Source organism: Triplophysa rosa, linkage group LG13 (assembly GCF_024868665.1).
Source record: "Triplophysa rosa linkage group LG13, Trosa_1v2, whole genome shotgun sequence".
NCBI classification, from domain to species: Eukaryota; Metazoa; Chordata; class Actinopteri; order Cypriniformes; family Nemacheilidae; genus Triplophysa; species Triplophysa rosa.
The window spans coordinates 8306048-8331759 of NC_079902.1; the positions used below are offsets into that span (position 1 = coordinate 8306048).

A 25712-nucleotide genomic window follows, 5' to 3' on the forward strand; every position below is an offset into this window, starting at 1 on the left:
CTCACACAGAGCACCGTCATTCTAAGCTCCCATTTGTTGAAATTTGTTTATGAACACTCCCACCGGCACAGCAGAGGCGGGGTTAACTTAGCTTTGATGTGTGGAAAGAAACAGACAGAACCACAGAACGTACTAGCATACTTACACAGTGTATACATTATATTGTTTTTATACTCTTTCACATTAGATATAGAAACATATACATTAACAAAAGCTTTACCTAAAATCTCAAAAAAGCTGTACCATTTTAAGAGATAATGGCTCTCTTCTCTAATTAAATCATCTATATTTAATCGCTTTCTTTCTATTGATCAAGCAGAGTGGCAAGTAAAGTTTTAAAAGAAAGAATTACTTTATTTTTACAACAAATGAATACAACAGCAATATGTCAACGGTTCTGACTACAGACAGGGACATAGGCCTAACCAATTTCTTTCACAACTGTAAGGTTTATAAACATTTAATGTTATTGGTCATCATGGAGAAATGTAAATATGAGACAAAATAAATCTGTATATTCAGTACTGAAACAATATCATATTTTTATGTTGCAAAATACAACATAATCCAGAAGACTATTATTTAGAAAATCTAAATAAATGTCAAATTAAAATCTAAGGCACGCCTACGTTTTAGATTTGTTTGCTCATTTAGAATTCGTCGTGTTGCAGTTCAACTAGCCATCAGATGGCGCCAAACACAGCAACCCTAAAATCACTGAGTGGGTTGTATCTTTAAATACCAACAGCAAAGGATGAAATCTACATTTTCCATGCATAAGAATCATAACGGGTTGGGATCCAAAAGCTTTTTTCTGAATTTTCATATAAACACGGTAAATCCCACTTGCCTCTTCTTAACTCCTCCTCACAGCTATTTCTAGAATTAAACAACATGACAATCTGACAACCTCAAGGCAGTGCCTTAGAGACAGCATTCCATTTATTCCAAGAAAATCTGAAAGAGAGATGCTCAGTGTCAGGTGTTGCACCTGCCTTTTAAAAATGTTAGCATTTATCAAGAATTATTTTTTCAGTGTATAGTGTATGGTACAGTATATGAATTGTATACATGGGCCATGGTTGATACAAGTATTAGGAATACAGTGCTGATTTGAGAATGCATAATTGTTTGTTTCTTGCTAAATAAATATTCATAAATGTAAATATTACTCTTTTAAATCGGGGCAGCGCACTTACCCTGTTGCCCTTGTTTGGGTGGCAAAGTAAAGCATGTTCACGGTCACAGCTTGAACAGGAGACTGTACAGGAATCCTGCTGTTTGGAGCACATGGCTCATTACTGAGATTCATCTGTAGCCCTTTTCACTGGAACTGTTGGCAAAATGACATTAAGACTCCCGGCTATGGCTGATCTGATAATGTCTGTCAGTGCACACATAGTGACGGAAGCAGGTAAACCTGAAGCCCACACCAGGACTTATCACAACCTTGATATGAAACGACCTTGATGTCTAGACTTTTATTTGTCAGTGTGATGGATAGGGAGAAAAACAGTTTTCTTATTTGTATTGAGCGTAATGGAGTTTGGCCTGTAATATGTAATGAAAGAAAAAATAGACAAATTGCTCTAGTTTTATCTAAATGGGATAAATTCACTCTCACATTCCTTCTGATCTTCCAGAGGTAGACCTGGATGACATGGGAATGTTGCGTCATTGTAAGACTGACACATTTTCTCTGCTGTTTTTCCGAGTCCAGTTAAATTCCAACAGCAAAGCCAAGTGTCATGGATACATACTCTGCTTCGCACAGCAGGCAGTGCCAGCCATTTGCCAAGTGAAGGTCTTTGGTGTCAGCCTCAATCTGTTTCTATATCCTCAGACGTGCCAGGAGGACACTGTCTGTCATCATGCTGTAATGCTACAGTATTTGAACACTTATTCCAGGCACCTCTCCCACAGCATCAGAGGCAAACAGGAGAAGCCTGCAAGTGCAAATAAAAAACCTCAGAGAGAGAATGACAAATATCTGCCTGTTTTCATAAGACGAGACTAAAAGAGATGGGATCACACTAAGAAGCTGCCTTGGAAAGGAGACTAGAAGAAACTATATCTGCTACATTGCTTTTCAAATGTCTCCAGGTACATCTGCATTATCAGATCAGGTGTTATGTTCAGCTGGACACCAAGAGTCAATGACACAGGTATTCAGTTGGGCATGAAACACAGCGTCAGTTGTTTCATCACATATTAATAACATTAAATTATTGTTTTCCCCATGGAGGAAGAAAGGAACCTTTTACAAGCACTAGAGCTCAGACTGTGAAACAAATATGTCATCAGAATTCCAGACAAAGTAATTTTCAAAAACTAAATTTAGACAAATATTTATTTTCTGGGTAACTACTCATTTGACCAATCTTGGTCAATGACAGCAGCTAATTTATGAAAAAATGAAGAAAATGGGTGATACTAAAAGTTACGAAAGCCAAACAGAATGCATAACTAACGCTTCTCAAATATTACAATATACTTAGAAATTACATTCACATTTTTATGTGTGTAAGACACATGTGTTTGAAAGTTCAGCACATTTTGATGATCCTCACACTTCCACTGTCTTTTTCTTATTTGTCTTTTTTGCTCTCCGGTTCCTCCGTCCCATCTTGAGGGACTGGTTCCCCTCCATCAGTACTCTCCTGCAGAAGTGTCTTTAGTTCCTCTGTTTTCTCTCCCTTGCTGTGTTTCTTACATTTTTGGAAAATCTCATTTAGTTTGAACTCTCGAATGATGTTTTCCTGCAAAACGTACAAAGTCATGTCTCGGGCAACTGCTTTGTAAAACCTGATTGTGTTTAACGTTTTGAAACTTCTTACACTCTTGAAAAAAGGTGCTTCTTTGATGCCATAGAAGAACCTTTTGGTTCCATAAAGACCCATTAACATCTTTGTGGTGAAAAAAGGTTCTTAGATAAATAAATAAGAAAGAAATGGTTCTTCAAACCTATAACTTTGGCTGATTGGGTTTTTGTGGAACCAAAAATGATTCTTCTATGGCATCGCTGTGAAGAACCTTTTAAGCACCTTTATTTTTAAGAGTGTACCTCTGTGAAACTCCATGCGAGGGCCCTTCCTTTCTTGTCCACTTGGGGGCGTCGTATGACTTCACGTCCACCCTGCAATAGCAATAGAGAGGGCAACTGCTTGGAGAGGGGGGACGGGTTTACCTTATACCTGTGAGGAGAGTTTAGGAACGTCAATAAACAATGTAAAAGTATTTAGTACTGCATGTTTTGGTCATGACTGTTGAATGAGAGTATAGTATAAAAATACCTTTCTGCAACTGCTCCATATCGTCCAATGTCCACTTTTCCAAATTGGAGGCCTGCACAGTTATACCTGACAATTAAAATCAAACCACAATAGACATTAACCACAATAAGCAAAATGATGGTACACATGTGTGTTCTGTATGTCCTGTGACTTACTTAAGTGACAATTCAGCAAATATTGGGGAAAATGACTGGCACTCTGGAGACCAGTTGGCATAAAACTCTACAATCCATGTCACTCGACCATCTCTCTGTAGTTCTTCCTGACATCAGAAATGAATAACAGATTGTTTGTAATAGTCTGGTTTTAGCTTTAAACCACAACAATATAATATAAAAGAGTTTAATAATATATTATTATTACATTTTACCATGACAAATAAATGCTATTATATTGTTCTTTGATAGTTATAAACTCATTAATTTATGTTAACATAATGTGTAGAGTTTTTACTCACGTCTATGGTTGTGTCACTGAAGTATTTGATGTACTCAGGACCCATGTAGATTGGTGGTTTACATGCAATCATAAACACTGCAATGGGACGGTGAAGTAAATTAAGAATATAAAATAATTATAATATATTACAAAGTAGAACCACATCCTTTATTTACCCACACACAGCGTGAGGTAGAGAAGACCGAGTCTCAGGTCCACTCTGAAGAACAGCACCACATTAGCAACCTTACTGAAAAGAAATATAGTCCCTATATGTTGCTCCAGAGTTACTGTGAGTAAGAGAGAGAGAGAGAGAGAGAGAGAGAGAGAGAGAAAGTTAATTTATCCATTGAGAATCATGTGTGTGACTGCATCTTTGGTAACAAAATACTTACTGGCTCTTCGATTCTTCATCATCACAATTGCACTGAGAAACATTAGAATCTCAACCTCTCTCTGCAGGGAACAAACATCTATGCTGTGTTACAGTATAATACATTAGTTTTTTTGTGTACAGTTATACTTGATGTTGTACATGCTGTCATATATTTTACAAGCATAAGTTATTGCATCCCTTAGAAAAAATAACCATGGGTTTATTAGCCTAATAAAATGTGGTAAATGTTGATTACCATTTGTATTACCATATTTTTACTCCAAAAACTAGTAGACCCCATAATGTATGGTAGGTTTCACAACAAATAAAAAAACTATGGTTAAAAAAGTTAATCCGGTTACATTTTCGTAAGGGATGTCACAATCAATGATAGTTAATGTTCATTTAATTAATTGCTGACAAAATCTGTTTGAGAACTTCTCATTTTATAATTAAAGCAATTCAATTAAGCAATATTACGATAAATGTAATTCAAATTAAGTAATTCAGTAACACTTTATGAATAAGGTGCTATTAGTTAACATTAGTAAATGCATTAGCTAACAATAAAAAAATTCAGCATTTGTTAATGTTAGTTGTCAATACAGTTATTCATGTTAGTTCATGGTGCATTAACTAACGTTAACAGTGACAATGTTTGATTTTAATAATGTATTAGTAAATTGATTAAATTAACATGAATTAATATTAATTAATGCTGTAGAAGTATTGTTCATTGTTACTTAATTTTAGCCAACACATTAACTATTTGTTAACAAATAGCACCTTATTCTAAAGTGTTACCAGTAATGCTTAAAGTAGATATTAAATAAAAGTGTGTTTATGATACAGAGCAGGAGTAGCCAGTCATTAGAATAATAAATGGTAGGCTATTAGGCTAAAAGTTAATCGAATGAGTTCAAAGTTATAAAAAGTAATATAAATTTATAAAAGGCACTCTAGACAAGCAACAAAAAGCATGTTGAATCTCTATGCTGGGAGATTATTTGCTCCACTAACCCAGTCAAAGGCGCATGAGTTGCCGTCCTCTCTTTGAGACGGTAAATGTTCGCACAGTCCCGGACAGCAACGCACTAAAGGAAAGGCCAGTGTCAAAAGCAATGAAAGGAAATAATATGGCTTAAAAAACCATTTATAAATCCGCGGTAGATGATAAAAAATGGCAAACAGCCCTCTGATTAAACTCATTGCTGCACACTTAGTGAAGACTAACTTCCATGTGAGAAAGTGAAGAGAAAGGGGAGATTAGAAATAGAACATGAACACGTGTTTGGGGGATTGAGTGGTAACGTGAAACTGGGGAAACGCACTTCGCGAAAACGGTCTGAACTGGCAGCTGCTGGCTTTCCGTAGCGTGACGCGCTGGTCTTGGCGGGGACTTTCGTAAATATCAACAGTTCGGCTGCAACATGGAGGAGACCGAGAAGAAGACCGAATCACATTCAGTTGAAAATAATGTGGATGAAGTTGGTATCCACGTGAATGTTTCATCTGAAGCGTCAGCTCGCCGTAATGATGCGGTTAAATCATCTCAATCTAAACCGAGACTCAAACTGTTTCAAAAGGTGATGGAAAAGAGCCTACAGTGGCTAGTGAACAGCGCCGGGTAACGTTAACCTTTTTAAATTAACAAAATGAAATTTTTCGACTTAATTTGCATGTGCTTTGTTTTCTAATTTATCGCTAAGTAGTTTTAAATAACGTTTTAATAATTACGTTTTTAATTTTTCTGTTCCTTGCGTCAGTTTCGACAGATTTTCCCATTACCTTCAGCCACTGTCAAAGCAGAACCCCCAGCTGACTGAAGCCATGCACAAGCAGTTCATCAGCCAGCTCCAGACATTAGTCCAGGTAACATACAGTCTCATGAAACCTGTCAAGAACATGTCAAATTATGTTTTGCAGCAAGAAAATAGAATCGAATGTAGGAACAATATGTGATTTTTTGCAATATGATTTTACATTACAATACATTCACCCATTGGTATTTGGTCGTTTTTAACATATGCTAAGATCATGTGAATAAATATTACTACACACATCTTAAGAACTAGCATATATTTTTTAACAGTACTGGTAATATTTTATTATTGGAAAAAAATATTTTCGTTAAATTTTTCCCCATGAAGGATCCTGATAACGTAGGCTTTGTGAGGTTTTATTTGTGAGCTTTCATTAACACAACAGAAGATCGCTTTTTTTCATGTCCGTACTGTATTTGTGCATTGTGTTCATGTTGATGTGTTGCTTTTCTGCTCATAATATTGTGTGTGTTCAGAACGAAATCGGCAGTGTGATTGAGGAAGGGGACCTAAAAGTAAAGCTCGAAGAGTTGGACAAACTGGAGGAGCTTGCAAAAGGCATATCAGAACCTGCATGGTGAGAATATGTTTTCAAGGAGAATTCCCTTTAATTATTTGTTTTGCATACACGAGTATGACTTGCCTTTTGCGGACTAGATAAGAAATGTTCGCTTTGTATTTCAGGCGACCAAGTGGTGTTCCAGAGCAGGATGTGTGCAGTGACTTAGTGTCATATTATAAGAAGCAGGAGGAGTACATGCGGCTGCAGCTGAAGAAACTGCAGAAGAAGACTGCAGCCCTTGCTCAGAAAGTGCAGGCCGGCCGAGAGAGCATCACAGACACAGAGCAGCGCATAGCATCAGCAGTGGAAGAATGGAAGGTGCGAGAAAGATAACGCACCCACGTGTTTTTTTTTACACACATTAGCGCAAACTTAACTCTTGTTTTTTCTTATCTGCAGACATCTCTTCAGGATCTGGAAGCTTTTGTCTTGACACGTTCGCCACCTGAGTCTTTTTAACATCCATGGACTTTTTTTGTGAATCTGCATGGTTTCATTTTTTAATAATATCCCCTATTTCATTAAATATCACTTGTGCTTTTTTAACATGATGTGTTTTTGTCTCATTTAAAAAAAATATTTGGCTTTGTTGTACAGGAGAGAACCATTGCAACAATTTTCTGCACTGTTTTATTGTAGAAACTGTAGAGCAAATGATACTTTGGTGGAAACAAACGTACAGTTTGTTTAAGTTTTATAAAAAAAAAAACCTGGATGATAACTTAAAAGAGGTGTTATGAACGACTGAATTTATGGGCGTTTGAATTGGGTTGCCTTTATACTGACAACTAACGGATTGTGCGCCTATTATCGATTTATTACGGTAACGTTACTGTTATGATGTAGCCGACAGACTCAACACAATACAAGTAGCGTGTTGCCGGTGTCCATTTGCCTTTTTATTTATCTTTTATGTATAGATAGTTTAGTTTCCGAAATTATGTCGGAAATATTTTCAACTTTGTTTGGGCAAAATGATGCACAGCCTCCAACGGGGCAGACAGCGTTCGGGTCCGGGAAACCTCCGCCGCCAAACCAAGCTGCCGGTGCGGCTCAGATGCCAACACAGCTCGGGGATGAGGGGCCTACACTGAGAAAACCCGGAGCCATGAACGAGCCTTTCTATTTACTGCGAGAACTGCCAGGTAAATAGTCTTAATTTTGGTGGAAAATGCAAAGTGGGCTCTTGTTTACATGTGTAGAGGTTATAAGCTTCGTTTGATAATGCTTCAGAATGACCTTTTGTGTCTTTGTTTTGGTCTAACGTTAGTTGGAAACGAGCTGACGGGAAACACAAACCTCATCACGCATTATAATCTGGAACACGCGTATAATAAATTCTGCGGCAAGAAGGTGAAGGAGAAGCTGAGCAACTTTTTACCAGAATTGCCAGGTAAAGCCAGTTTTGTGACTGAGAGACCGAAGAATTAGCTTGTAATTTGGCTGTAGTTACTTAAGTCTACAGTGGTGTGAAAGGTTTTGACATGATTGAGATGTGTCATATCTTCTCTTTCAGGTATGATAGACTGTCCAGGTGTTCAGGATGGAAGTTCTCTGCGTTCTCTCATAGAAAAACCTCCAGTTTGTGGAAACTCCTTTAGCCCACTAACAGGAGCTCTACTTACTGGATTTAGACTACACACTGGCCCGGTAAACTGATGCACACATATCCTAAAACAGACTTGTACATTTTAATATCTTTTGAGAGGAGAGCTTCATGTTTATAATGTTTGTTTGTGTTATAGCTTCCAGAGCAGTACAGACTGATGCACATACAGCCACCAAAGAAAAAGAGTAAACATAAACACAGACATCATCGACCTCAGGATCCATTACCACCAGGTTACATGATATTACAAAATATGATATAGTCCAATTTCATTTTACTGTTGAATGTGTTAAGAACTGATTTCAATCTTTTACGGGTTGCATTTATGAAAGGGTAATTTGCATTCTGGTAGTCTTTCATACGCATGCGTAACCATATTTTACTTGTGCAGAGACTCCCTCAGATTCTGACCCCAAGAAGAAAAAGAAAAAGAGGGACGATGACCCTGATCGTAAGAAGAAAAAGAAAGACAAGAAGAAAAAGAAGGTGAGTCTGCTAGAGTGATGCAGAACATAAGAAATGCAAGTCATGGGACAAATCACACACCGAATAAACACCCAAATTGTTCTGTGATTTTCATACACAAGATCAATGGAAAGAATTCATATCAGTGCATTGAATCTTGCTGTTTGTCTTTTTTCCTCTTTAGAAACACAGTCCTGATCATCCTGGTCTGACTGGATCTCAGTCCAACAGCAACAGCCTGAGATAAAACTACTGTTTGTGTGTTTACGTGTGTGTATGTGTGTACATGAGAATATTAAACCGTGTTAGAGACTTTGATGTGGACCAGTGTGTTTGAGACGAATGTTTACACAGACCGATTGTTGAAGATTTCTTCTTTTCTGCTCAAAACAAATAAACTTTTGTTATTCTCTGTATACAGACGTGCTCAAATTTGTTGGTATCCTTACAGCTCATTGAAATAATGCTTCATTCCTCCTGTAGAGTGGTGAAATTAAAAGCTATTGTATCATGTATACTTGCATGCCTTTGGTATGTCATAAGATATAGCAAAGAAGCTGTGGAAAGAGATGAATTATTGCTTATTCTACAAAGATATTCTAAAATGGCCTGGACACATTTGTTGGTACCCCTATGAAAAGATAATACATAATTGGATTATAGTGATATTTCAAACTAATTAGTTTTTTTAATTAGTATCACACATGTATCCGATCTTGTAATCAGTCATTCAGCTTATTTAAACGGAGAAAAGTAGTCACTGTGCCGTTTGGTATCATTGTTTTCTCTGGTCCATGTTCAGTGTGGTGCACACAAAGGATAGAGTTGTCTGAGGAGCTCAGAAAGAAAATAATAGACAAGCATGGTAAAGGTAAAGGCTACAAGACCATCTCCAAGCAGCTCAATGTTCCTGTGACAACAGTTGCTAATATTATTAATAAGTTTAAGGTCCATGGAATTGTAGCCAACCTCCCTGGGTGCGGCCGCAAGAGGAAAATCGACCCCAGATTGAACAGAAGGATAGTGCGAATGGTAGAAAAAGAACCAATGATAACTGCCAAAGAGATACAAGCTGAACTCCAAGGTGAAGGTACGTCAGTTTCTGTTCGCACCATCTGTCGCTTTTTGAGCAACTGGAGGAGGACTCCACTTTTGCAAGAAAAACATAAAAAAGCCAGACTGGAATTTGCTAAAATTCATATTGACAAGCCACAATCCTGCTGGGAGAATGTCCTTTGGACAGATGAGTCAAAACTGGAGCTTTTTGGCAAGTCACATCAGCTCTATGTTCACAGACGGAAAAAATCAAGCTTTCAAAGAAGTGAACACCATACCATTACCTACAGTGAAAAATGGAGGAGGCTCTGTTATGTTTCGGGGCTGCATCTGGCACAGGGTGCCTTGAAATGAAATCTCAAGACTATCAAGGTATTCTGGAGCGAAACGTACTGCCCAGTGTCAGAAAGCTCTGTCTCAGTCTCAGGTCATGGGTCCTCCAACAGGATAATGGCCCAAAACACACCGCTAAAATCACCCAAGAATGGATAAGAACAGAACATTGGACTATTCTGAAGTGGTCTTCTATGAGTTCTGATCTGAATGCTATCGAACATCTACGGAAAGAGCTGAAACTTGCAGTCTGGAGAAGGCACCCATCAAACCTGAGACAGCTGGAGCAGTTTGCTCAGGAAGAGTGGGCCAAACTACCTGTTAACAGGTGCAGAAGTCTCATTGAGAGCTACAGAAAACGTTTGCTTGCAGTGATTGCCTCTAAAGGTTGTGCAACAAAATATTATATTACACACATATATTGTGGGGCACATCACTGATCAATAACCAACCACTATGCAGAAATATCTTCAAAGTCTGCCAAAGCAATGTTTTAGGGAGCCAACAGTGTCTGTGGTTGTTGGGGAAATCACAATGGGTCTCATTCATGAAACATTCGTAAATATGAGTAAATTCCGAGTAATTTGCGCGTAAAACAGACCTTCCCGAAAACTTTCATCCGGATTCACAAATACTTCGTAAACGTCAGATTTGATAGTAAAATGTGTGTATGTTAATGAATTCCAATCATTCGTAAACAAGACGCGCATGCACGCTGATTGACAATTAGCATAATCCCGCCTATGAATTACAGCTGCGCAAATTACGTATCTAGGAACGCTGGAATCCTCTGGACTTCATTCTCTGGTTTGGCTACATTACATTGCATAAATGCATAAGATACTAATAGGCTATATGCTTACCAAAAAATTAATCTATTAAATTGTGTCCACCAAAGCGTTTTTAGCCCGCTAAAATAATAATACCTGGTGCTCTTCTGAAAATGACCAGCTGGTGGCGCTTGAGAACGCTTTGGAGGCACTGCGCGTTATTCCGGAGATGCGTTTGTTGCTGTGATTTAGAACAGTTAGCCTACTTGTTACTAGTATCTTATTTCGAAGAATATTACTTACTATGAAAATGCAGTAACCATTAATATTAACTTCTCGACTGTTGTGTATGATGGTTGGTCAATGTAGTGTTTGTCCCACCTCTCCTCCACTCTGATTGGACGGCTGTGCAGCTCTGCGTTTTACCCAAAGTTAAAAAGTAAAAAATGATTAAAGACAGGGCAAAAGAACGCGTGAAATATTATTATGATACATAGTGCATCAAAATGCAGTGTCATCAGTTTGTCTAAAAGAATACAGAACGATACGTGCGGTTTTACGCACTATTTACACGTGGTATGGAGCAGGTTTACATTTCTTTCGTACCAACTAACATTTTGAAAATACGAACATTTTCATGAATCCGAAAATTTACGCCAGAACGACTTTACAAACGATTTACACAAGAATTCGTTCTGCATGAATGAGACCCATTGTCTTCATGTTTTCTACATAATGAAGTTTGGTGGGAGAATGTCTGAGAAGAATATTACACACTTCACCATAAATGACATGGTAGTAAACATTTTAAAATAAATGTCTTAATTCCCAATATGAAAAACAGCACATTTTTAGAGGTGAACGTGAATCAGTTTGTTCAGACAGAAGGTGGCAGTGTTGAACAAAGAAAGCGCAGATTGATTCTTAAAGGGTAGCTCACCCAAAAATGTAAATATACCAATAGCATCTGGCTGCAGAACTGCACTTGCACTCTCAGACACCTTCGCTTCCTGTGAAAGTGACGTCACTTGCAGTCGACACCTGCACTCTTCGCATGGTAATTTCAGATAGGACCTCATTTAGGACAAAAGCTATTACAGAACAGCACTGCCTAAATGCATAATCTTATTTTAACTACATACAGGAAAGGGCTATTACAGAAGCGTCTGAACTTGACAAATAAACGGTCTTAACTTTAGGACGACCCCACAGCTGTCCTAACTTCAAAATTATTTAAAAACTAACAGAAAAACGCTCACAATTGCGCTGTCCAACAATGGCATTACATTGATTAATAATTGAAAATTAAGAACGGAGAAGTTTCCATTTCCTTTCCATTTTGTTTACCTCATCAGCGGCTCGCGCAGTGTTGGTTGCTTGGTAACAGACCTGAAAGTGGATTGCCGAGCTTGATGGTACAATTTAAGATTTCCTAACTAGAGATAAGAAACGATTTTGTAAGATAGGATAGGAATCCCAAATCAAGTTAAGATTTGCTTTTTAACAAAAAATCATATTTTAAGATATGATTTAACTGATCATATCTTAAATTAAGACCTAACTTGGAACCTTTGTGTAATACGCCCTCGAATGAAGCGAAAGGTCTGAGCGTGCGATATACTCATCCTCACGATACAAACCTGTATGTGAAACACATACTAATGTATAATCAGTTTATTCTAGACTGTTTAAATCACTTTAAATCATTTTTTATTATTTTAAAGGTTTTTAAATTCCTTGTTTTATTGTTGTGATTATTTAATTACTTTTATGTAAAGCACTTTGAATTACCATTGTGTATGAAATGTGCTATATAAATTAACTTGCCTTGCCTAATGACTAGGAAAAGACAGTTACATCGGACGCACGCTCCAGGCCCGAAGTTACGGTCTGTGTTTGGTTATAACTATGTATTTTATATTTAGAAAATTATTTTTTGGCTAAACTAGCTATTTTCTTCTAGTTACTACTATAAGTACAAATACAAATAGCGTTGAGTGTCATTTCCTGTAGTGTAGCATTGTTGAATTCCCAGTACTCGTAGGGCAAAGCCGCAGATTTTACAATAGAATCGTCACGTTGACGCAGAATGACTCGTATGGCAGGATTCCAGCATGACTCAGACTACCGTTTACTACGTCTGTCATCCTAAAATATCACAGCGCTAAAGGCCTAAAGCCGAACTAAGTCATTGAACTGATTTGGTCAGTGTTTTTCAACCAGGAGACCAAGGATTCAACAAACTATAAGCCAAAACAACTAAAACGTCCCTTTTTACTGAGACTTTGTTTAATGTGATCAATGTGTTTCTTGGGAATCAAACCAGTTTGAGTACAGAAATGCTTCCACTTAAATGAATCACACGCGTCAGAACATTTAGCATTCTTGCACTGCTATATGGGATGCTATATTCCCGTCACAGCAACAATGCCCACACAGCTTTATTGCATCTCTGTCCAAGTACAAATGGCTTTGGTTTCCAAGTATGATATTGAAATCACGTGACATTCAGTTCATAACTTAAGGCACCAATTTCACACACACAAAAAAGCATAACAAAATCAGTCCAAACTTTTAACACTTTCGTTTGTTTGCACCCAACACCTTTAAAAACACCCGTCACACAAGCATTAATTTACAGCAAAAAATATCATGAATACACGTTTGCTTGTTTATTGTTTGCTTTCCTGTAGCTCAGTGGTAAGAGCTTTGCGTTAACAACGCAAGGCTGTGAGTTCGATCCTAGGGATTGCACATGCCTATGTATAAATGTATAGGATAACGCAATGTAAGTCGCTTTGGATAAAAGCGTCTGCCAAATGCATAAAATGTAAATGTGAATTTACAGAGTACAAATAGTTTTAAACTCTTACACCTTAAAGGTATCAACACAGTCAGCAATACAAAAATACACTTCCTTTCAGTGCCTACCAAACTAATATAGAAAAGCAATACATGAGAAACTGGCCTTGAATAAATAAAAAATTATGTTGGTTGTTAAAAATCTGCCTGATATCTTAACTTGGGAGGATAATTCACCTGTAGTGAAACACTGATCAACAAGAATAAAGTGATACACTTTACAAACAAACCTCCATCTTCTGTGTCTTTGGTATTGATATAATGCTAAATGTGTCTCAAGTGTTCAATTGTACAACATGCAAAATACTCAACATGCTTTTTTCTTTGGTGAAACAGAACAGACGCTGAACAGACCGAGTATCCACTGTTGTGAGAGTCCAGCGGATGGCTGAGGTAGCTCATGTCTGAGAATTACCTCCAATGGGTGTGCAATTCAATAAATATTTCTCTTTAAAAACAAGCTAAAAACATTGTATACTTTTTACAGTCAGATTTTAAGATTTTCTATATAAAAAAACTAATCTAAAAAAATGGACTGGCTGTTTAACAAAGCAATACTGGTATAAGATCAGTGTTTGCCATTGTCATCCAAATGTGTCAAATCACGCAACATGAAAATGCAGTGAGTCGTAAATGGCAGAGTTTGGTAAATTAACACATCTTATATTGAGCTCTTTTTGAAATGTGACAAGTCCTTACACTCGTGTGAAACAACAGTATGAAATCAAGCTTCCTGAGAGACGTAACCATTGCCGTGTCCGTGGGCCAAACGCTGGTTTATAGCTTGACTATCGTCTGGAGTGTGGCCGTTAGCTTTTCCTCCTGCTTTCTGCTGCAAAAGCTGTTTGCGATGTTAGAACAAGTATCCCGGCAACAGGAAACCAGCAAAGGAGAAGATCAGAAGCCCCAAATTGATCTGATGGGATTGAAAAGAAAGAAATGTATTATCCACATGATGTTTGAATCATTTTAAATTCTTACAAAACATTTTCTCTTTTTATTTTATTTTGTGAGCTCCCTTCCTGCTCCCAGCTGCTGCGTTAAGGGTTCCTTTTTGTACCTCTACAAATATACAAACCATAAAATGTTGGGTTTTTTGGGTACATAAATGTGTCCTAAAGACCCTTTGTGTACTTTTAAAGGTACAGTTAAAGGTTTATTTTTTGGAGGATCTGTTGACAGAAATGCAATATAATATTCATAACTATGTCTTCAGAGGTGTATAAAGACCTTACTTAATGCAGCGTTATGTTTTTATTACCTTAGGATGAGCGGTTTCTATCTACATACACCGCGGGTTCCCTTGCATGGAATTCTCCATGTTGTTTCTACAGTAGCCCTAAACGGACAATCTGCTCTACAGAGCGCGTTTCGTAAATACTTTATCTCCTTCAGCAAAGAAGAAAAAATGTGACGACATTTTATATTAGTGCGTTTTCCTTTAAAAATGCGATAAATCTTGCTACGGTTACGCCTGGCGTTTACACTACTCTGGAGTTTTCGACCCCGAAACGCTGCAACTTATGTATGCCCATTGCCCACACAACTGTTTACATTTATGTGCGCATGCCCAGCGTGTCTGAATGGTCATGTGACATGCGTTTTCAGTAGTGTAGTGTAAACGCAGATTTTTCCTCAAACGCACGTGGAAACGGCAGTATAAACGAGGACCATTTTCGTTTTAAACCCTGTTTTTGTACGACAACGGGCAAATGTAAACACCACCTTAGTCCTGTGTCAGCCACTGTAGTGCTTCGAAAGGGAGGGTGAGGGGTGGAGCGAGCTGTTAGTTACAGCTAGCTGGTGCTAAATTTCACACATAGGACCTTTAAATGTTAGGGGTACAAAACATTTAACTATACCTGTAGAGGTACAAAAAGTAACCATTAAGGGTACCACCCCAACGATGAGAAAAGGTACAATTTTGTACTTATTTTCTGATGGTGTACCTTTTATGGTAGCATCTTAATAAAAAATAATTTACTGAGCTCACTAGGGTTGTCACGATGATCAAATTTGTCTGATTGTCTAATAAATATTAATTAATTGTCTATTTTTTTACTATTTTCGAACTATTATACATTTTTTGTGCTGTCACAAATTATTGTGATTATTTTGTCTTATTATTATTTTGTCATTTGCAATTTAAATTATTATCACGATCATGATTATCAATCATTACCATAACAGAAAAGTCTTGATCATGCAAACTAAAACTTGTATCAGCTTTGTGTTTTTTGCGTGTTTATCTCCAAATGATGCAGGTGACCAATAATAGCGGTTCTCTGAAATAATTGCGATTAGGTCAAATAACAACAATCAGGCGATTATTTATTAATTGTAAAAGCCCTAGCGCTCACACCAATGCATTCCGGGAGTACCTCCTTTGCAAAGCAACATGGGATAGCTTGTTTTTAAAAATGTTGCTGGTAACATTGTGGAGCGGCCTTTATATTGTAAGTTTGACTTGTTTAACTTCATACATGGCATATTGCAATAGGAAACCGAGTTGACACACGACAAGTGTTGTATGATAAGAACCGTGTGTCTTTCTTACCCAGTAAGCATCTCCATTTAGTTGTCCCACCATAACCATGAAGAGGGGCTGCTGCAGAAGAGCCAAAACAGCACTGATCATAGACTGCAGACCAGTCAGAGTCCCAAAATGATTAGACGGATACCTGTGACAAGAGAGTGGTTATTCCGTCGGTTTAAAGCTTCAGAACTCTAAAAGGTGTCTTTGTTTTGTGGTTGTAATGAAGCCTTGTGGCACAATTTAAGCGACAAATGAATCTGTATTGGTGCATTCGGGTCATTCTTCTGGGTGGGATGGGGATACTAATACATGTCACTGGGTTTGAATTAACCATATTCTCTGTAGTACGATGAGTTAATTCTCTAGCAAACAGGATAAGCCTGATCTTGGGAGGCAGTTATGTATTCTTATGATCTGAAAATCAAGGATAAGTCTATACTTGTCAACAAGTTTAAACAAGAATCACATTTATGTGTGCACTTACACAGCTGCATACAGGCCACCGCAACAGGAGTGAATGAAACCTCGTACCATAGTATGCAAAATAAATGTCAGAATCTGGACAAAGAGAGAGTAGGTCACAAGTTAACATAGTCAAAAGGACAGCAGACAAGCTGTTCTCTTTTCTCTTCATGAGTTTTAATACACACAACGAACAATATGAAGAGACTATGAATTCATTTGTCACACCTGTAGAGGTAGGTTGTCAATAAGCGAGAGGATTCCGAATGAAACGAGCAGAAGATTCGTGAAGGTAAAGGCTCTCATGGCATTGGTGAGTTTTTGGACCTTTCTGTCACGCTTGGGTACGGCAGTGGTTCTGCTAGCAGACAAAAGGTGTTTGTATGAGAGACCTTTTTCTTTGCTTTATCATAAAATGTCACAGAGTTTAAGTTTCTTACTCTTTTCCTGAATCCACTGTATTCTGATCCACCTCACACTCCTTCATCTTCCAATCCATGATGTAGCCAATCAGAGGGCAGGTGACCAGACACAAGAGCTGCATCGTGCCGAAGATGGACGAGTAAAAACTCACTGCAAGTTATACGAAGACAGGACACTTATTACACTCAGCTCACTTTCACAAGCCAACAGACGTAAGTGAAGATTCTTACCTTTCTGCTCTGCCTCATCCTCGAGTTCTTTTGAGGCTAAACAAGACAAAAACAGCTATTAAAAACAGATGTCAGACCTACGTCAAATCATACTTTTACAGATGGTGAAAAGCATCACATGCAAGTGTTAATTGACTTACGGTGCTTTTCTCCGTGGGTGACCAGGAACTCCAGCATCTTGTTCATGGCTCCCATAAAGAAGATGATTCTCAGCTGAGTCATGCCCATGGTGATCAGACTCCACAGGAAGATGGGAGAGAACACGGAGCGACGGAACGGTACGGATGCTGAGGAAAAATCGTTACAGTGGCTTGTATGAGTCACTTTCTGAAAGTCTTCTCAACATTCACAACAGTCAGGGGACAGACAGTACAGTCCATTCAATGTATCCTACTGTGAGAGAGATGCAATGCCATGGCTAACCTTTAAAACAAAGTTTTTTAGCAATTTGAAGTTGGGTGAAGACATACTATACTGTTTAAAGGTTTAGAGCTCACTTTTTCTCTACTATTCAAAATGTTGTGACTAAATTAACACCAAAGCCGAAATGAATCAGGTCTTTTCTATTTTAGCATCTTCAGTGTATATCTTATAACTTGCAGAAATGTACTTTTTATTATTTTATCAATCAGATTCGTGTATCATCCTGAGGCGTTTTAAACTGCATTCAAGGAGTTCCACTTATTCTGGGCTCTTATTGACTGCTTTTTTTCTTTATAATTTGGTCTAAGTCATCCACTAAAACATTGTTTGAATAAAATGGGTTTGTAATTACAGATTAATATTTATGTATGTTTTCATGTAATTAATACGTTGGCACAATTTTATTATTATCAGCAACAATAATTACATTCTGTCATGAATCTTTGTTCTGTTGAACACAGAGAAGATATTTGGAAGAATTTTAGCAACTGACATTTCCGGGACATCGCTGACTACCATAGTAGAAAAGATTTAAACAGTAGTCAAAGGTACCCTAGAACCGTTTGCTTTCCTAAATTCTTCAAAATATCTAATTTTGTGTATAACAGAACAAAAAAGAGTTGAGGGCAAATAAACGAGGACAGAATTTTAATTATCGGGTGGAGTATCCCTTTAAACATGCCACTCTTATATAAAATCAACTCTTTAGGTTTCACAATACGGTTGATTTTTGTGTAAAAATGTATTTTCCTTTAGAGGAATGTTGAGTTATTTGTGTATGAATGCAAGAACTTGTCTCACTTTGTGTCTCTTGAGCAACAGCAGACAGTTTCTCAGTAGAGCTCTTTAGTTCTGCTGAAGCTCCTTCAGCCGGAGTCAGTCTGTGGTTTTCAGCTGAATGCATCTTCTTCCTAAAAGTGTTTTGGAAAGTCAATCAAAAATGTTTACTACAACATCCAATTAACATGAGATTAACATGGTGATTGCTAGATTTCTTAGTAATGTTCTGAGAATGTTTTAGAGCAGTGTTTCTCAACCGGGGGTTCGCGGACCCCTAGTGGTCCGTGGCATAATTGCAGGGGGGTCCGTAGAACCCTTTAAAAATGTTTTGAGTTATTATCTTGCATTCAGGGTTTGAAATTAACACCCACCAGACGCAGATAAAAATCAACCGAGTCGGCCATTGCAGTCAAATTAATTGCCAAATTGACTGGTTACTTGTGGTTCAGAAATTATGTTCACTCACTTTGCAGGGAAGGTTCATGTAAACCAAACCACATATAGCCTATTCGCAGCTTCTGCGCATTTCTGACTCTAACACGGCTTCATTTAGAGCGGTCGACAGCACCGCGAGAGAGAGTCGACTGCTCTGTTTGCTTTTGAATTGCTCTTGCAGTACTTTGACGTCATATGCCAGGTGGTTCTGCGCACCGCCGCATAAAGTCGAACAAGCCTATTTTCATTGAAGCACCATGCATTACCATAATCATGAGCTTAAGCTCTTAGCAATAAACAGTGATGGCATCAGTTTCACCTCATCAGTTCAACACGCGGATAGATCAGAACTCAGAAGTGTAACGGAGGCCTTCTAGTGTGTGATAGTGTGCATGTGCAAACAGCAATCTTTGTTAGATCACTCATCTGTTTCCGACACCGGACCGATTGGCCTCTATCGGAGTGGTTTCGCGTCAGATCGGTTGTAAGGAATTCGTCAGGTCAGGTGCACGTCAAGGCGAGTTGGGCAACTCACAGGTATCGCACACCAGAGTTCAAAGTCCACTCCTGATAGAAGTTTAAAACTTTTTTGAAACCGTCTATACCTATATATTTTTTTAACAATGGATAGCCTCTTGTCACGTTGGTAAATCTGTTATTGTTTTCTTGTTTTTAATCATTTTCTACACATATTAAACATTATATAATGGTTACTTGTAACGGTAACTGATCAGTAATAGTTGGTGTAAGTCCTTGTTGACAAATGAATGTCAAAAGAATAAACTGCAGTAAAGTGTGTTTATACTGTTGGAGATACTGAAGTGAGAATGTTTTGGCGAAGTAATTGTGATTATTGTGTCATTTTAAGTTAGGCTTACATTTATTGACTTAAAATATGTTGTTGTGCTGGGGAAAGAAAATGGGATGGGGTGTGAGCGCGGGGGTTGGGGGTCCATGAGGATGGGTTGAGATATGATGAGGTCCAGTACTCAAAAAAGGTTGAGAACCACTGTTTTAAAGCAATCTTTGACATTTATATAATTTAAAAGAATACAGAATGAAAAAGATTGAAAGAAAGATTGTACTAACATTTCTATTTCTTCAGGAGTAGCAAACCCCTCTGCTGGCCAGTTCAGGAAACAGTTGAGGCAGACCAGACCCGCTAGCCCTGCCCACATCCACATGATCACAGAAAACGACACCCCAGCATCATATATCAGCTGCGGAAAGACAGAGGCACAAAGACCACATGTAATATTGATGAGTTATTTCACAAACAAAACAAGCATAAAATACATGAAACAAGCACAGACAATGAACTTTCATGAAACCATGTATTTCTCAGTAAAACAGTAAAAGTAGTGGAAAATAAAGCAGGGCTACAATTTACTCCTCGGGATTTGATTGGATAGAAATGCTATTACATGATTGTTTAGATTCTCCCCTCTCAAATGGGCATATGTATACTTTAATACTGAAGCACTAGCCTTGATGTTAAAATTTGGACCTACACAGTCATAGGAGGCCATTTATGACATTCAGCAGACATTTTTATCTGTTTTGTTATTCTGTGCAAGACATTGTTTTATGTTTTAATGCAGGGGTGTCCAAAGTCAGTCCTGGAGGGCCGGTGTCCTGCAAAGTTTAGCTTCAACCCTAATCAAACACACCTGAACAGCTAATCAAGGTCTCACAAAGCAGACTAGAAACTTCCAAACAGGTGTGTTGAGCCAAGTTGGAGCTAAACTCTGCAGGACAGTGGCCCTCCAGGACCGACATTGGACACCCATGTTTTAATGTTTTGTGCTTTTATGTGGCATTGCACACAGAATTTTCATAAGGAACTGAGCAGGGATAATTCTTTCATCATTTATTCACACTCATGTTATTTCAAACCAGTATGACTTTCTTTCTTCTGCAAAACACAAAAGAAGATATTTTTATGTTGGCTCCCATTGACTTCCATTATACAGACACAAGCTTCATTTCTTAAAGGGGTCATATGGCGTGAATACGTGTTTTTCTGTGTCTTTGGTGTGTTATAAGTTGCCCATGCATGTATTAGACACGTAAAATTGCAAAAATTAAAGTGTTGGAACAAAAGATGCATTCTATCTAAAAGCTAATGCTCACCCAGACCTGCCTGAAACGCCTCGTGTAACCACACCCCCACAAATCTACGTCAGTTCGTGGTATGAGTTGACTAAGACCGCTCAAATGTATACGCAAGTAAGGTGGGCGTACCTGTCAGTACAATTGCTTTGGAACCTGATGTTCCAAATATGGTAAGAGGCGTTACATTTCCGTCACACGCTTGCAGTATTTGACCAATCACTACACACTGGTTAACTGGCCAAGTTTGCTTTTCAGAGCCATGAGCTTTGTAAAAAATCCGAATGTTTCGAGAGGTGGGGCAAAGAGGAGATACAAACATGCACGGTATGTGGAAAATACAGCGTTTTTGAACCTTAAATCGTGTATACACATTGCATTACATCTAAAACAAACCACAATATTCATTTTAGCCGTGTCATATGACCCCTTTAAAATATAGACTTGTGTTCCACAGAAAAAAAGAGCCATATACAGGTTTTGAACAACATGAGGGTAAACAAACAACACATTTTTATTTTTGGGTGAGCTGTCCTTTTAAATCAGCCACATAAAGACATCTACAGAGATGCTTATGAGTTCTTAACACACAATCCATGTGATCCAGTTTACATTCAATCTGATGCAATCTTTCGTCAGCGGCTCTGATTCGGAGCACGTGCTACAGGTTAAACTCGTTCAGTCTTTATTTACATAAAGGAAAATACCTTGACTCCAGGGAAGGTGACGGCTGACGATGCGTACGAGCCGATCATCAGTGACAGCACGGTGGAGCTCAGACTCCCAAACATGTTTGGCAGCTATCCCAAGAGAGAGAAAAAGCATATTGTTAGCTGACCACAAACTTACAACAAACAGAAACATGACCCTAAACAGAAACTTGCTGCCAGGCTGCTGTGGATGGGTGCCATGCCATGCGGTTCCAAACTAAATCTCTGTCATATTCCAGTCCCTAGATATGCCTCTAGAAGATGTGAATGATTTATGTTGTACAGGAGTGAGTTTTACTATCCTGGTTAGGCACTCTGTGTGAAAAATACACCTCCGTGTCCCCCTGTCCTTCAACATGCGAACACAAAGGGATACAAGACATTCAGGAATGTGTTACAGAAAGCTCCACTTTAAATACTCGAGTTTCCTTATTGATTTCTTAGACGGAAATACACACAAGTTTGTTTCACACATTCGTGAGGACATTTTCCACACAAGTATAATGAAACCTAAGCACACGTACACACCATGAAGGACGTTGATTTGTATCACAGGACCAGTCAGATAGCGTGATAACCGCAAAGTCAAACAGGTAAATAAAGTCATCAGTATAATATCAGCTTTATGCTGGTCCTAGGTCACATTAAACCACGAGGAAAGAAGACCTTATGCTTTGTTTTTTCTCATAAGGACACAACACACTCACATGCAGGGCAGCGTGTAAGCCTACCTGAGGGGTGAAATTCCTGCATAGAGAAATTGGAGGCGGCCGCTTCCGTCAAATGTCGTGCCGCCTCAGGCTCTCGCCAAAATTATGTTGCGAGTCTTCACAAGAAATGCTGCGTGCATTTAACAGACTGTCATTTGTAACTGCAGTTGCGACATTACGCCACAGTGGAGGCGCTGTTTCATTATCAGCACACTGAGGCGCTAAAAAGAGTTGCAGAACAAGAGCCTAGAGCCAGCCTGTGTTTCACGGCTGTTTGTTTTGCGTCCAAGTACGTTTAATTTCTAGAAATTTCTTAAATTAACATGATGTACATCATTGTAATGTCTTTAGCTGTGCAGTTGGATCGTTGAATCAGTGTATACTTTACACAGCGAGTTCGCCAGTGTGAACGCACATTGCGTTTAGAACGACTCGCACACGAATGACTCATTTGAACCGATTCATTTAAACTATTGAACTTTTCAGTCACTAGCGAATATAAGAGATCATCGAATCATTTAAAGTGAACCACAGAGAATGCAAGATGTGAATGAGCATTGCTCATTTAGAAAGAATTTAGGTTAATTCAGTTGGCTATTGTAGGCTGAAAAGTTAGTTGAAATGATAAAAAAGCTTTATTTGATTAAAAAAACATTTCTGTTTGGTTGAATAAAAGTAATGTTTTATATAACTTAATAATTGTCATTTTTATCTAATTTTATTAGAACTTTTAATATGTCAAACTCAAAGTCACTTTGGTTAAGCCACTTAAAGGTACGTTAGGCCTACATGTGTGTGTACAAGATCAGGATGGCACCACCTCCGACTCATTTTGAGCCAGGAAAAACCCTGTACAGGAATGTGTTTTTGCATGAGAGTAAGCGTGTGTGTGTCTGTGGGGTATCTGAGGGCAGTTGATATATATAGCCTTTCTTTCCCCCGCCAGGTGATGATATCACCGAACCCAACGGAAGGTCAAGCTCTGTTGTGTTTCTAAAATGTGTGCCCTTGTCCGTCTTAGCCAGAGGTGGATGGGAGGGGAAGGGCGTCAGAAAAGGCGTGTGGCCAGTTTAGAGTTCTGATTGGTCCACGCCGTAAAGACTAGTTTCTCAGCAGGTCATGCGCATGGACCCTCTGTCGCATATAAATAAACAGAAGCACACGCGCACCTGTCGTGATGGAATAAAACTTCAAAAACCGCGTGACAGCCGCGACAGAAGTGGCAGGTTTCTGCGACCCTGCGTGACTACAATCTCCTTTATTCCGTTTTTCTTACCGTGAGAGATGTGAAGGTCAGACAGATTCCCCCGAAGCCGTTGAGCGACAAAGCCAGAAAAATGAGTGCTGAGAGGACTAGAAGAAAACAGAAGGCATCATTACAACACAACATTGAATTTAAAGATGCCAAAACCTTGAAAACGGCCTTCATGATGTATCATATTTTAGGTCCCTGTATTATCACTGCACGTTGCCATATACAACAAAAAATTAATTACTATAAATGCTACATTTACTAAAGCAAAACAGACACAACTATACAATTTTAAAAAATCATAACTATATACTTTATCTTCCAGCCAACTGTTGAACACGAGAAACAATCATTGCTTATTTGTGTTTAGGGATGGAATAGGGTTGAGTAAATCATGAAATTACAAAAAATGTCAACACTGTATAGACGGTTTCAAAGTGACCAACATAAACAAACGTTTGTGGGCTGCAGTTAACTTCCGGTACACATTCACAAAATATAAGAGTGCCTGTAGATTATTTCTGATAACAAAATCTTTCTTATCAAAAGAAACCGATATGAACCGTTACTTGGCTAAACTAGTCTCTCCAATATTTTGAATTTAGACTGTGATACCAAGCTCAACCACTAGATGTCAATGTACCAAACGGTTTGTTTAAATGCGACCAAACTGCAGGACCCATTCAACAAATTGTTGATTTAATAAAATGAACATACAACAAAATTCAACAAATCGTTTATTTGATACAATTATTATACAGTACCATAATAATACAAATTAATATTAACATAAATGAAATAAAATATAAATAGTTATATTAATAGACAAAAGTAAAGTTTGTGTCTACATAATAAATGTCTGTGCATATTAATTTTGTATATATAAACACATACACACACATGTATATAATTAAGAAAAATATAAAAATTTGTAAACGTTTATATTAGGGATGTAACTGTCAGCCGGTTGAAAATCGATTATAATATGTGACGATTCAAGTTGGTTGAGACGTTAAATGAATCACAATACATGTTTTTAACAGTAGGGGCCGCTGTGTTTACTGCAAACTTGGTAAAAGTGGATATGCTGATATTTCTTTTTTTAAATGTAAAGAAAAATCGAAGTTAAGCACAGACAAAGTCTTAGTTTGATTATATTAAAGAGACTTTTGTTTATTCATTTTTTATTTGATTTGGAATTCGTTTCAAAATGATAAATAATAAAAGATTATAAATAGATAATAAAAGGGCGGTTGTTCATTTCTAATTTGTCTCAACTCAATTTGTAAAAAAAATTGTATTGTGAGATCAGTATCGTGAATCGCATCGCGAGCTGAGTAAATCATTACATACCTAGATTATATAAGTTTCAATTATTGGAAAATATAAATAAATACATTCCTAAATACTATCCTAAGTACTATTATCTGCACAGTACACAGAGATATATTATGTAAACACAAACTTTTATTCTGGATGCTATTAATCGTTTGACAGCCCTAGCTTTCAACAGCTATGTTTATGGTGAGAGATGTGTTTAATAATAAAAAATCCAACAAAAAATGTGTTTACCTTCGGGTTTATAGGACGACAAAGACATCATAGCACAAGACACAGCAAAACACGCACTGCCAAAGAAATAAAACAAACGAATAAATGACTAAACAAAAGAAAGACTAACAAAGAGATACACATAATGAAACACTAGGGATGTAACGATTCACCGTGAGCCGGTTGAAAATCGGTTGTAATGAGCGACGATTCAAATCGGTTGAGGCTTGAACTGAATCGCGATACATTTTTTGAACAGCAGGGGCCGCTATTTTCACTGCAAATCTAAACGTGGATGCTGATATTTCTTAAATGCAAAAAAATCCAAGAAAAGCACATACAGTATTAGTTTGTTTATATTAAAGAGACTTTTTCTATTATTAATTTGTTATAAAATTGCAGTTTAGTTTTGTTATTTGAAATAAAACATTATTTTATCATACAAAGAAACGTGAAGCATTTAAGAAATAATGCAAGGGAAGTTGTTCATTTCTAATTTGT

General features: G+C 37.8%; 4 protein-coding genes across 5 annotated transcripts in view; 2 read left to right on the forward strand and 2 right to left on the reverse strand.

Annotated features, from left to right (window-relative positions):
- Positions 1-51: 51 nt before the first annotated feature.
- tmx2a (thioredoxin-related transmembrane protein 2a) lies at positions 52-5333 on the reverse strand. Its single transcript, XM_057350012.1, has 8 exons — positions 5128-5333; positions 4127-4187; positions 3908-4021; positions 3751-3827; positions 3449-3555; positions 3294-3359; positions 3065-3194; positions 52-2759 (listed from the first exon to the last, which is right to left on the reverse strand). Exons 1-8 carry the CDS (start codon positions 5314-5316, stop codon positions 2589-2591), a joined length of 915 nt encoding a protein of 304 aa, XP_057205995.1. The 5' UTR covers positions 5317-5333; the 3' UTR covers positions 52-2588.
- Positions 5334-5406: 73 nt separating this feature from the next.
- On the forward strand, positions 5407-7098 carry si:dkey-6i22.5 (polyamine-modulated factor 1). Its single transcript, XM_057350016.1, has 5 exons — positions 5407-5734; positions 5874-5979; positions 6407-6507; positions 6615-6810; positions 6892-7098. The coding sequence occupies exons 1-5, from the start codon at positions 5538-5540 to the stop codon at positions 6949-6951; spliced, it is 660 nt and encodes a 219-aa protein (XP_057205999.1). The 5' UTR covers positions 5407-5537; the 3' UTR covers positions 6952-7098.
- Positions 7099-7317: 219 nt separating this feature from the next.
- Positions 7318-8976, forward strand: med19a (mediator complex subunit 19a). Its single transcript, XM_057350015.1, has 6 exons — positions 7318-7637; positions 7763-7885; positions 8009-8142; positions 8238-8334; positions 8493-8587; positions 8751-8976. Exons 1-6 carry the CDS (start codon positions 7433-7435, stop codon positions 8811-8813), a joined length of 717 nt encoding a protein of 238 aa, XP_057205998.1. The 5' UTR covers positions 7318-7432; the 3' UTR covers positions 8814-8976.
- Positions 8977-13003: 4027 nt separating this feature from the next.
- Positions 13004-25712, reverse strand: part of slc43a1a (solute carrier family 43 member 1a) — a 19301-nt gene continuing 6592 nt past the window's right edge. Inside the window, exons 4-15 of one of the 2 annotated variants that reach the window (XM_057350098.1) lie at positions 25233-25288; positions 23685-23761; positions 21696-21788; positions 19966-20096; positions 18463-18572; positions 17379-17525; positions 17239-17274; positions 17026-17158; positions 16814-16946; positions 16608-16681; positions 16145-16268; positions 13004-14503 (exon numbers count right to left, since the gene is read on the reverse strand). In XM_057350098.1, the coding sequence (XP_057206081.1) occupies positions 14441-14503; positions 16145-16268; positions 16608-16681; positions 16814-16946; positions 17026-17158; positions 17239-17274; positions 17379-17525; positions 18463-18572; positions 19966-20096; positions 21696-21788; positions 23685-23761; positions 25233-25288 (1177 nt within the window). In that variant the 3' untranslated portion in view covers positions 13004-14440. The remainder of the gene's footprint in view (positions 14504-16144; positions 16269-16607; positions 16682-16813; positions 16947-17025; positions 17159-17238; positions 17275-17378; positions 17526-18462; positions 18573-19965; positions 20097-21695; positions 21789-23684; positions 23762-25232; positions 25289-25712) is intronic. The other variant, XM_057350099.1, reaches the window with a different exon arrangement.